The sequence below is a fragment of the Labrus mixtus genome, chromosome 19 (assembly GCF_963584025.1).
Source record: "Labrus mixtus chromosome 19, fLabMix1.1, whole genome shotgun sequence".
Classification (NCBI taxonomy): domain Eukaryota; kingdom Metazoa; phylum Chordata; class Actinopteri; order Labriformes; family Labridae; genus Labrus; species Labrus mixtus.
Window position 1 is genome coordinate 11,936,206 of NC_083630.1, and position 12,545 is coordinate 11,948,750.

General features: G+C 40.1%; 2 protein-coding genes across 2 annotated transcripts in view; one reads left to right on the forward strand and one right to left on the reverse strand.

Annotated features, from left to right (window-relative positions):
* LOC132994362 (contactin-associated protein-like 2) overlaps nt 1–8,052 on the forward strand; it is a 239,995-nt gene extending 231,943 nt beyond the window's left edge. Inside the window, exons 24-26 of the mRNA XM_061064673.1 lie at nt 3,032–3,304; nt 4,817–4,888; nt 5,550–8,052. Of these exons, the coding sequence (XP_060920656.1) occupies nt 3,032–3,304; nt 4,817–4,888; nt 5,550–5,749 (545 nt within the window). The 3' untranslated portion in view covers nt 5,750–8,052. The remainder of the gene's footprint in view (nt 1–3,031; nt 3,305–4,816; nt 4,889–5,549) is intronic.
* A 2,598-nt stretch (nt 8,053–10,650) lies between these two features.
* ptgdsb.1 (prostaglandin D2 synthase b, tandem duplicate 1) lies at nt 10,651–12,213 on the reverse strand. Its single transcript, XM_061064677.1, has 6 exons — nt 12,045–12,213; nt 11,706–11,845; nt 11,534–11,613; nt 11,331–11,444; nt 11,136–11,237; nt 10,651–11,048 (listed from the first exon to the last, which is right to left on the reverse strand). Exons 1-6 carry the CDS (start codon nt 12,138–12,140, stop codon nt 11,029–11,031), a joined length of 552 nt encoding a protein of 183 aa, XP_060920660.1. The 5' UTR covers nt 12,141–12,213; the 3' UTR covers nt 10,651–11,028.
* Nucleotides 12,214–12,545: the final 332 nt, after the last annotated feature.

The window sequence follows — 12,545 nt, forward strand, 5'->3', positions numbered from 1 at the left end:
GTGTGTGTGTGTGTGTGTGTGTGTGTGTGTGTGTGTGTGTGTTTGCAAATGTTTTATTGATCAGTCTGAAAAGCCCCTTTAGAAGCCACTAGGGCACACTAAGAAGAGGATTACAAGCTTGAACAGGGATATGTTGTGACTGGCTCAGGCAAGATGTTGTTCCTTGTTAATGTTCATTTATTGCTCATTATTTTGTTAAGCACTGTGGATTGACATATCGGTCAAAGGTGTTATATGTAAACCCCAAGCTCAAAAATATACAGCGGAAGGCTGAAAATGAATTGTAATTTCAATTGAGACTACATCAGAGAGGCAGCAATGCAACGCAGGCATTTTCTATAAGCCGCTTTTTGTGGTCTGGTTCTTTTCGATTGCATTATATTCTGAGTTCTTCAGCTTGACTTTCCTTCGTTCTTTACACATATAAGATTTCACAGAGCTGAATCATTCTCTTCTAAAATCTGAAGATTCAGCAGGATTTGTTTTATATTACAGTTAAACGATATGCCATTAAACCCATTGAGGCCTCTTATTATCAGTGACAACCGAGCTTTTGATTCAATGTCATGTTTTTCATTATTTGAACTCGAAACATGCCACTTTCTAAGGAAAACTCCCCTTGTGAAATCACCTGCCCCAATAAATCAGCAACAAGGAGAAGCATGTCGGCTGTTTACTCCTCACTAGTGTATGCAGAGCAGCCGGTTCTACTCCCAACAGAGATCCTGTTAATATTCACACACAGGCGTCTGCAGTGATCAGCGCACATACAGGAGAGAGAGCAGTGTGTTCATATTCACACTCTGCATTCATACCACTGTTGTTATCAGTATTCTGCTCACTGTTCCTACCGTGGAGCTTCTTTGTGTGTCTGTTTCTGCACACCCCCCACGCATATGCAAATTCATGCTCACTCACACACACATGCACACCGCTTTCAAGGTGTGAAGTGATTAACAGCGGGCTGTGCGTGATCCTGCAACCAGTGTATCCTCAGATGGTTACATGTGAGCACTCTGTCATGCATACGAATCATACTGCACATTGAACAAGAACTGCTTGAAAATAACAACTGAAGAGCCTATATCAAATGATTCCAACACAAATGTATAAGGGAGGTATATAGAAGAGTCACATAGCGCTGAGTCTATTCCTGGAAGCACAATCAATAGAGCACACACTTACACACACACGCACTTGTTTTGGACCCATCAAAATGGAATAAACAGAGAGAGAATTACATTATAAGCCATGTCCAGATCCTCAGAACCCCTTCATCCAACCAAACATGATTCATTAAAACACACACACACACACACACACACACATACACACACAGACACACACACACTCACACACACACACACAAACACAAACAGAGCAGTACAGTAGTTAGTCATCCATTTGTTCATACTTTGCTGCAGGATTGTCCAAACAGCAGTTCCATCTGGGTGTGGCGCAGTCTTGTAGCAGCAGAGCAGCCATGCATGTAGACATTAAGAACCCAGCTCTACAGCCTGCACACACAGAGACACACACACACACACACACACACACACACACACGCACACACACACACACACACACACACACACACACACACACACACGCACACACACATACGCAGAGTTTATGACGGCAAAAGCTCTGCAAAGGTGTTAAAGACAGCTGAAGGCAGTTTTGAAATCAGCCCAGGTCTGTGCTGCACTTGGGCATGTCTAAAGAGGTTTGTTTTCTGCAGGGTTTAGATTCTTTAAATCATATTTGTGCCATTTTTTTCCTCCCGTTGTGTGCAAAGCCAGCAAGAATCTTCTGCTGACTGCATTATTCAAAAATGTCAGAAATATCGTATAGACTTGAAAAAGCTGAGCACCATTTTCGGTAATTGCATTGACCAATTATTTGATCCTGCATAAGCAATGTTTTAAAGCAGAAACTAACCCTTAGAGAACAAACAGGTCTCCAGTGAACACTTTTCAGCCTCAAATAAAAGTCAATTAAAGTCAATATATGCCATCACTGGAACATTCACTAACCTTCAAACAGCCTCAGATTACGCACAGGGCTCAGCTCAGTGGCAGCAGCTCAGACTTTGGTTATTCTCTGACAACAAAAAAAAAGGATGGAAATAAATACATTTGAAGGCTGTGAAGCAGAAAATAAATGGGCACAAACTGTTGCATTTGAAAAGGTGCAATTTTGTCTGAATTGAAAAGGCAATAAGTGGGCCTCAGGTAATTCTCCCAGTTATAGTGGCTGTCACAGGAAGGGAGTTATTGTGAAGTGGTCGCACTAAGACAATTAAAGACCGGGAAAAGAAGGGAGAGAGGACAGAGTAGGCGTGAACAGCCTTTGTTATAACACAGCTTTTGTTGATTTTCTCCACCTCATATTGGTATTAGGTGTACTTTACAAACAGAAATAATAGAGGCTGAACACAAATGAACATCATGACAAAAAGGGGGAACATTTCCGTGTGTCATGTTTGGACCGAGGGAAATAGAGTGGAATATAAAACATAACCATCTTTTGACTTTAGTTTTTCTAAGACTAGATTGCGGCCGCCACATATGTTGATACAAGCACAGGCGTTGTTAATTAATTATTCATCCTTCAATTTGACATCAGAGGTCAATGTCAGTTTATGTTCCTCCTCCGCTTTCTCCCTCCGCCTCCTCCTATAGTCTCTATTCACTCTCCTCACCTCCTGGGTGTCTAGTTTTGTGTCTTCTGCTGATGTTTTAGATGTGCAATGTGTAATTTTCAATGCCAGCATCAGCAAAGATTGTGTGCCTAATTGAGTGTGTTGTTGAGTTGTGTGTGTTTTTTTTTATAGTCTAATGCTTTCATTTAAAATCTGCTGTAATCAGAGCTTCAGATGCTCTCCCGGCTCTCTTTCTGTCTTTCTCATTTGAATTAAACTTATGGGCGTGATCATTTAAAATGCCTCTAACTAAGAAATCAAATTAATTAACGGAAACCCAAACAATCCATAATCCCTGCGTCTTCTACACTTTGTGTCTGTGTACAGAAACCGGACACATAGACCCGGTCCTCATCGAGCGCTACAACACCCCAGGCTTCGTTGGGTGTCTGTCAAGAGTGCAGTTCAACGGAGTCGCCCCCCTCAAGTCTGCACTGAGAACCACACCCACAGCCACAGCCGGTCAACCGGACAGACCACCTGCAGCCGCCTCGCCAGGGTCGTACCAGGGAAAACTGGTGGAGTCCAACTGTGGGGCGTCACCTCTCACCATCCCACCCATGTCTGCTGCTACAGATCCCTGGCATCTGGACAACACAGGTACGGATTACTGCAACACTAACTCACCTAGATCTGCACATGTGCTCAAAGACGACATGTAATTGATCCCTACTCACACACTGTAACGCTACCTCTATCCTGAACATGTACCTGTACATGTACACACACTCAGGCCTCAGCACCCTTGGGTCTAATGTTGCATCTACCCGAGTGTTCAGTATTTCTGAACATAGATGCATTATTCCTCCGGCCTGGTGCCAACAGCTCCTTTGGGTGCGTAAAGCTATCAGAGATCCATCGGGTCCATTGATCTGGACTCCAGGTCTGAACTGACAGTCCGCTCTCCAACATCCTTCCATTTAAATGATTACCATGTATCCTGCTTAATATGTTCTATAAATAGAAGTCATGTATAATTCATACAAACCCTCATCCAGTCCTTCACCTCCAAATGATCATTGTCTCCTCATTGGTTTCTTTTCACTTTGTTTGTTTTCAGTGTCTATTTACCTGTCTTTCTGTTTTTCCATTTTTTGTTGCTCTACTCTTCTTTCTCCCCTTTTTTCCACTCTAAATTATTTCTTGACTTTACATCCAAGCACGTCCAATCTGTTGAAAAACTGTGAGGACTCACATCTTCCTCCATTCCCTCAATTGCACCCTTTTCTCCCCCCTCCTCCTCCACTCGTTCTCACTCATGATCAGAACAGTCCGCAGCGGAAATAGCTGACGGATCATTGAAGCAGTTTGTAGGAGTCTGTGTGTACATACAGGTTGTTCTCTACAGTAAGCTTTGATCCTATACGTCTAAAGCTCTATCCTTTTAAGATTGTGTTTGCGTGTTTTTAATAGGAAAACAATATTAGAATCTGCTAGTGGAGATGTCATTGATAACCTTGTCCTCTTTCACCTTTTTTTCTTTATCACTAAACCACTTAATCTGTCGTTAGATTTTAATTTAGATACACTTTGTTGTCCAGAGGGGGAAATTCACCTTGGGCAAAAGAGCAGAGAAAACAGCTCTGTGCAACTTTCATGAACAAGCATAACACAAGACAGGACAACCATAAAAACATATCAAGTAATGCATAAAAACATACTAAAAAATAATGATAAATACAAATAAATAGATAATAGAATACAATAAATAGCTCATAAATACATTAGATTAACTATTCGTCCCTGAAGGGTGCTGGTGTATCCATAGAGTCCAGGTAACTGTCTGATGGAGGTATGCAGTGATGCCCGAGCTAAAATAGAACAAACCAAGCACTAAGTCGGTCTACTTCATACCACTACACATCAAACAGTGTGTGGCTGAGTTAGGGTGGTGGTGGTGGGGCTTTGTGGCTGTTATTAAGCAAACGTTACACATTACATAATTTCTCATGGCTTTTCACTGATAAAAGAACAAACCTTCTATTTTTGTGTAGCTGTAAGGTGTACCATAACAAAAAATGTCTATGGAGCTTATCGGTTAAAAGGTCTGGAATGATTTAAGTTTAGTGTTTAAAATCTTTTTTCCTTTTCTTTTTTATCCTTTTTTTGCAGATCCAGAGTTCCCCTTCAATGAGGAGAGAGTGATTCCTGATGGCGTCAACAGAGACTCAGCCATCATTGGAGGTAAAAAAAAAACTGTGGGTGTTAAAAGGTTGTTGTATACAAAGTACTGAAAAAAAAAAAGACAAAGAAGTCAGTCTAGTTTAGAATTGTAATGGAATGTGTATGGGATCCTTTGCTGCTATGGCTGAATGTCAGAAATGAGTAGACACTGGGCATTATGGTGATTTGAGGCTTAATTCCATAATATTCTTTTTCTGATAAGTACTGTTATATTTAGTTTTATACATTTAAAACAAAGGACTTCATTGATACCACTTTAGTAAATAGTAAGAACTAAAAATATGTCCAGATTATTTCTTGCTTAACCAGTAAATTGCATTTTACTGCGAAAGCTTGACAATTTCAAGAAAGTCCTAATGTAATATAATCAAAGTGATTGTTTTTGTCAAACCAATAGTCTTAATCCCATAAACACTTTTTAAAATCATATAGGCTACTGTAAAGAAAAACATTAGATTCTCCAATTTAACGGCTGGAACCTGGTGATAATTAGCTTTACTGATTGTTAAACATTATTCAACAAGTCAATAACTTGTTAATTGTTTGAGCTCTACGCTGAAATGTCACTTAAATATAAAGAAAAAGAAACTATAAAGAAACTATTCAAACAGTTATATGCTGACACTTGTTTTTGTGAACCTGCTGTCTGTGTCCTCTGCAGGAATCATCGCCGTGGTGATCTTCACCATCTTATGTACGCTGGTGTTCCTGATCCGCTACATGTTCCGTCACAAAGGCACCTACCACACCAACGAGACCAAGGGCGGTGGCGAGTCGGCCGCAGAGTCAGCGGACACGGCCATCATCGGCACCGACAACCCAGAGACCATCGATGAATCAAAGAAGGAGTGGTTCATCTAGCAGCCAATGAGAGGAGACTCCGAGAGGAAGTGATTAGTTTAACCACCCGTTGGTTTTAATGGGATTTGTGTCACAGCGGAGATGAAGGCCAGGCCGTTCAATGAGGACAATAATCTCCCGAAGAGAGCAGGAATGTGGGAGAAGGCGTGTACAGAAGTCTTTTTTCTTTGTTTGATTTGTATTTTTATATATCCAGAGTATTAGAGAGAGAGAGAGAGAGGAGGGACGGTTATGTGGTGCAGAACAGCTGTGACAGACTGTGCGTGTGCATACTAACCGGCTTGTCCTCCTTTGTTTTTGAGGGTTTTCAGGAGTCCTTTGAATACTGTATATGACAAATAACTATACTTACCAGGTTGTCTGATGGCACAGATGTATTGCCAATCTCTGTTGCATTTAGATTTTATTTTTTAACAGAAAAAATCTAATATAAAAAGTGATCAAATCAACCTGCCAAACCCCCCTTTTTAAATTCACCAGGCTGTGGTCACACCAGCCTGCCAACACTCCCATCAGTCAAACTACATGTGTTGTGGTAATATAGAGATAAAAACAAATGCCAAACCTATACTTACACAATATTTTGTGTTATTTTTCTTGAAAGATTTATTCAGAATCCAATGAACACCACGGCTAAATTCAGATCGATATTGCAACGTTATCATATGTGTGTCCATTATATTGTATCTATGTGAAATATAGAGTTTTTATGTTTAAATGTTATGACATTCGATTGTATGGGACATTCCTTTCTGAGGACAAGCAGGGAGGGGTTTCTCAGAGCTTGATGGGAAATCATGACACACCATGGTTTGTTGAATTCAGCACGGCAGCTTTCTTTTCATTTGGACTGAGTGAAACCAGGAGCCTTCACTTATTCCAGTCGGTTTGTTTCTTTGCCAAACACTTGAGTCTTACATCTTTTTTTTTTTTTTAGATCAGCTCAGACTTTTTTACGTCAAATGTTTGACTTTGAGTTGAAATCTTTTTTCAGTATACATCCCAGACTGACGTGGTGCTGTAGATTTACAGAGTGTCCATGCGACTGCGCTTACATTTTCAGGCCAGGTGGTTACAATGAGGACTGTCACAATTAGATGCAGCAACTCTATAAGTTGTATGAATGCAATAACTAGATGTGCTTATATGTTCATCAGAAAAAAAAAAAGAAACAGTTCAATATAAAACAATTAGATCTGGGAGAGGTTGACATAATTGGCTTACTCGTGCATTGTGCCTTTAAGGTGCTGAGCTATGCTACATTGCCCCGATAACTTATCACAAAAATGCAACAAAAACTGGACTACTGACTACTATTTGTGAATCCTCAGGATGGAATTAAAAATGATTGAATCCGTGTTTTTAAGGTGTTTTTTTATGTTTCCTAATTTCACTGGTGCTCTTTTCAGTTTCCTCATGGATTCAGAATCCTGCTTATTAGTCTCCAATCCTCACAAAGATTGGACTTCTTTTACTGCATAGCTGTGTGGGTTCCTATGCAGCAGAAGCATTGACGTAATGTAGAGGAGAGCTGCAAGGCTGCACAATACATAACAAGTTTACACCTACCCGCTGTGATGCCAACACACACACATACACACACACACACACACACACACACACACACACACACACACACACACACACACACACAAGCATGATAGAGCGTGAGTCAAGGTTGTTCTTTAGATTCCGAGAGCCCCGTGTTCAGAAGTAGGAGGCTGCTGCTTTGTCAACATTGAATTAAACTTCACTCTAACTGCGCCACTGTCATCCAACATGCATCTAAAACATGTACAATGTATATTTTTCCAAACCATTTTCCTATCTTTGTTGCTTTTGCTTACCTTACCATATAGCATTTACTGAACAATGTGTTCCAGTTTAAAACTAGCTGCCAATTTAAATATTGCTTTGTTTGATTTTGTATGTCTGGTCAAATTGCTGCAATTTTGCCCCCTTTTCTGTGTGATTGAATGATTTTGTACATCCTCATGGTTGAGTGCAAACTGGACATCGGTGATATTTATCAGAGAAACCAGCCTGCCTTCTATGCGTCCTCAAAGAAGACTCTCTCTGTCCTCACATCAAATCCATGAAGGCAAAACCAGTGACTTTCCCTTTTGTCAATAATAACTTTTACTAAGACTATCCATAAAACACACACACACACACACACTCACACACACCCCTGACCGGGTTTGGACTTGGTTACAATGGGTTATCAACATAAACAGTCAACACCATAACCCATATGTTTGCTTTCAGTTCTATTGAGTTCAATAAAGAGTGTTTGATCTTTATTGTCAGTGTTTGTCTATGTTTTACATCAGTGCAAAGAGACATTCATTGGAGATCAGGGTCTTATACCATTGACCCACAGCTTTGTCCTATGTCCCCTACATCTAGTTTACTGACTCACATACTCTCTGTCTCTGGCCCTTTAAAAGCCCTTTAAAGCTATTTTTCAACATTTTATAGCTATACTGACCTCTCCTGTTGTGTTTTTAGGCTTTAACCATTCAGTGTGTTACTGTCATAGGATGTAATTGTGGGCATAGAAATATGTGAAAGTCTTACACACAGGCTATAGACTGCCCCCTTGTGGTCACATGGTGCCACTTCCTCAATTCCTCAACTCAACAATTTTGGAAAAAATCTGCAGAATTCAGAGCAATTCTATATGACTTTATTTTTGTGGGAGTAATTGTATGAAGCGGGTATCGTAGAAAAACAGGTAACCAAGTAATGTTTCAGAGAAAAATATAGGTCTACTGTATATAAAGACATATATAAGTACATATATATATATATATATATACACATATAAGACAACTTGAATTCACAAAAGACATTTGGTAATAATTGACTGAATTGCTAAGCTTTGAGGTACCAAATGTGCCAAAAAAGATTTGTGTGTCTAATTGTCGTTTAAGTTTGTCTTTTCAACTATTAACCTTTAGTCCTGACAGACCTGTTTCCCCTGTGTATTTATTCACCTGATGACACATCTGTCAGTGTCAAATGCTCACCTGTCGAGTCATTTGTATCAATTCAGCTTTGAACTTGACTTCTGGGCCTGTTTTCACAAACACTCCGAGGATCCTCTGAGAGAGCTCCTAATTTAGCTTGAAAAATATTAGCAGGGAAAAAATCCTAGCAAGGATTTTTTTAGCTTAAGAGCGATTTAGGAACACTCTGTGAGCAACTCTGAGCAAGAAAGGGAGAGACACTTTTATCTTAGTGAGGAGGCGGGGTTGACCCTGTTGCTAGGGATAGCAAGTATTTTTTTTTTTTAGAAGCTGTGATTGGTTAATCCCAAAAAATTGAATCATAGAATCTAGTCAGACACTGTGTAATGATAAACCCTATGAAATTATCATCTGTGTGATCATTTGTAAGATGTTCTTTAAAAGTATAGACTACTAAATGTCCACTTGTGCAGCAGCTTCTGCATGTGCAGAGGCCTAATTAGTGATTGGACGTACCTGTGGAGGTAAACACATGTAGAAAAAAACTCAACATGCACGTCTCACTATGTACTGAGATGTACCGAGTAGGAGTACCAACTCCTTGCTGGTCTACAAGAAAGAATCACTTACGTCAGGAGCTGTGGGCAGGGTTATCTTGACTAAAATACAAGCATGCAACACTTTGTCGTGACGACCTTGTGGACAGGCCAGTTAACGTTTATTAGTATAAACTTAGGAAGCTTTGTCATCACAAGCCTGATTGATGACCATTTTAAAACACTTCCCCGAGTTGCATACATCTCTCGGCATGATAATGGAATTGTCAGCTGACCAGGGCAAGCCAAGGCGGTGGGCAAGTTGGTTCAAAGTAGCTTTGTTCAGCGGCTTCTTCACATGCTGATAGTTACATCAGCATGTGAAGAGGCTTAATTAGTGATTGGATGCTCCTGTGGAGGTAAACCCATGTAGAGAATCTCAGCATGCATGTCTCACTCTGCCCTTGGGGAACATTTCTTCATTTTCTCCTCCGCTTGAGAAACTCTTGTTTCAAAGTCCTCCTCACTACTCCTAACAGTTTGACACATGAGGAGCTCTCTTGCTAAGATGCCTTGTGAATAACTTTTTTCTTTGCAAGGATCTAGTCCTAACTTTAAGTGGACATTTTTTAGAAAATGTTGTGCTTCTGAGAACTTTCTTAGAATTTTATCACTAGGAGCAACTTTTAGTATAGGAGGCTTTGTGAATACGGTCCCTTTTACTGTGTTGTTATCCTGTTATTCTGAGCCCTATTTCAGAACTCAGGCTCTGTATATATATATATATATGAATATGCTTGAGCTGTGAATGTGATGTTAAAATAAATGTTATTCTTTTGTACAGAAAAACTAAAAAACAAGACTTCAATTTATTATTAGTTTGCTGTCTGAGTGAAACATTCATTTGAATATATTTTTTCTGAATCTAATAATACTTTGCATTTATTATGTATTTATTATAATTATCCTTGTTTTATATTTATTTAAACTTTATTTTGGATAAACTTTTTTTTATAACTGTATAAATTTATAAATTGTTGAATTAATCCTCACCATGGACAGACTGTCACAAATGTTTGACTTCCACATGCTATTTCCTCTCTGATTTAATAGAGGCTAGACTTCCAAGTCCTCTCACCAGACAGTTTCTGTTAAATTCAATTAATTCAATATTTATGGCTTAAATAGCAGATGTTGTACATGTTAAATAAATAATTGTAATATTAGTGAGGAATTGGTCATTCCTGGAGAACCACTTTCATGCAATTAAATCAAGCACCAGGGGGCAGTATGGTGTGGGGTGTTTTTTTAGTATCCGACATAATGAAGTTCTTAGTTCTCTTTTATTTTAGTTACCCGTTTTGTACCAAAAGAATCATTCTGAACATTAAAACATTTTTCAGTATTTTTATTGGCTTTGAGCATGTTTCATCAAAAATAAAACACTACAAAAGAATCAGCAGTTAAAAAAAACACACGCATTAAGAAATTGGCAGCTTTCACAGTCTCAAGTTTTCTTTCCCTTTATTTCACAATCAGACCTTTTTTTGTTCCACTCTGATGCAGCAGTTAAAATGCGAAATGGAGAGATTGAGGTCTTATTAGGACCAGAAGTGATCTTTGGTATGCAGGAGGGGATTGAAGTGAATGCTTTATTGTCTCAGAATCTGTGTGATGTCAGAGACACCAGATTGGAAGGAATCAGACTCTTCTGAGATGAAAGCCTAGGCAGATGATGCAGATTGGATGATTGGGAGCAGCAGGGGACCCTTCAGACCTCAGGACATTCAGCTGTAACAACACAAGAGGCCAATTAGAAAACGCCTATACCTGTTAGTATAAACGCATTCGTATTCAAATTCAGTTTTGATGACTCACCATTTTTAGGCAGGATGGCCACGTTGTCCGCAAGGATGCCAGTACCAAGAGATAACTGTGCAAACTTCTGCTGCAGGACATCACTGACCTCAGAGGAACGGCCTGAAAACACAAGATGAGTTTCTTTAACTTCAAGAGAATCTAAACAGAATGCTTCCGAGACTCTGTAAGTTGTCGTGACGGTTTTGGACTTACTGTAAAGCTTGTTGAGAACCTCAGACACTCCTTCCTTTGTCTTGATTGTGTGGACCAGAGCGTAGTCGTCGTACACAACATCAACAATGCGCATGTCATTGTCATTGTTCCAAACTGAGGAGATCAGAAATGGACAGGTCAGGCTGCTGAATCTTCTTGTGTGTGCCCTGTGGTGTCTAAAGCATTTGTGGGGCTATACTCACGCTGGCTGTGGAAGGTGTAGCGTCCAGGAGTTTCTGTCTTTTTTGCCAGGTGAGTCATTCTCCAGCAGGTTCCATCAGCACTATGAGAGAATAAGGCATTAGAACGTCAGGCTCTGCTTCTTTATTTTCTACCAAACACTCATTAAAATGCTGATTTGAAGGCATCACTCACTTCAGGTTTGCGTATGAGAGGTCCATGTCTCCTCCTTCGGTTGGTGTTACTACAGCAGTGCCCATCTTCATGCCTGCCTTGTGGTTCACAAACCACGGAGCATTGGTGGCAAAACCAACAAGGTACCACTTGCCTGCCATCTGAAAGACAAAGGAGGGCGGGGGTTAGTTATTTTAAATGTATTTAAATGAAGGTTTGTTTGTTATTTTCATATTAGTAAGAAAATCAAATGATGCAATGTAAATGTCAGAAAACTAAAGGTTCTAATCACTCTTTGTTACTTTTTGTCCCTGTTGACTTCTGGATTTCCAATATTTCTACAATAAGTTTATTTCTTACCTTCTGCAGGTCAAAGTCTGCAATGGGCATGACATCAGCAAAGGCCGACAGAGCGCATGTCAGAGCGACCAGCATCCTCAGTATGGTGTTCCTCATGGTTCCTCCTTTTGGGTTCTGAGTTCTTTCAGCGGAGAGTGGAGTTGCAGGAAGAAGGGCAGTGAGGTAAAGAGACTGGAGGCTCCTTTTATCCTGCAGTGTCGTGCCCCCTTTTCCCTCCTCCTCTTTCCGTCTCCTCCTTCCTCCCTCCCTCCTACTGCTTTGTTTTCTGCATTACAAAAACTCCTCACTGCTGTTACACAACTGGCACGTGTGGATGGGGGAAGAGAAGGAGGTGGAGGGGGGATAAAGGGGTACATAACAGGGCTCTTTTTACACCCCTCCCCCCTCTGCCTTCTCCATCGCAGCATGCTGTGACTTTCAAAACAGCTTTTTGGTAAGAGTGCATAGTTCCTCACTGTAAACCAAAAATAAGCTCAATTAAGTGCAAAAGTGCTCCTGTAG

Bases quoted from the DNA above. Each gene is read 5' to 3' on its own strand.
- ptgdsb.1 (XM_061064677.1), bottom strand. From the start codon at position 12,140: ATGAGGAACACCATACTGAGGATGCTGGTCGCTCTGACATGCGCTCTG. The intron at 11,846-12,044 runs GTAAGAAATAAA...TTTGTCTTTCAG, and splicing joins CAGACTTTGACCTGCAGAAG to ATGGCAGGCAAGTGGTACCT. The intron at 11,238-11,330 runs GTAAGTCCAAAA...TTGTGTTTTCAG, and splicing joins GGTTCTCAACAAGCTTTACA to GCCGTTCCTCTGAGGTCAGT.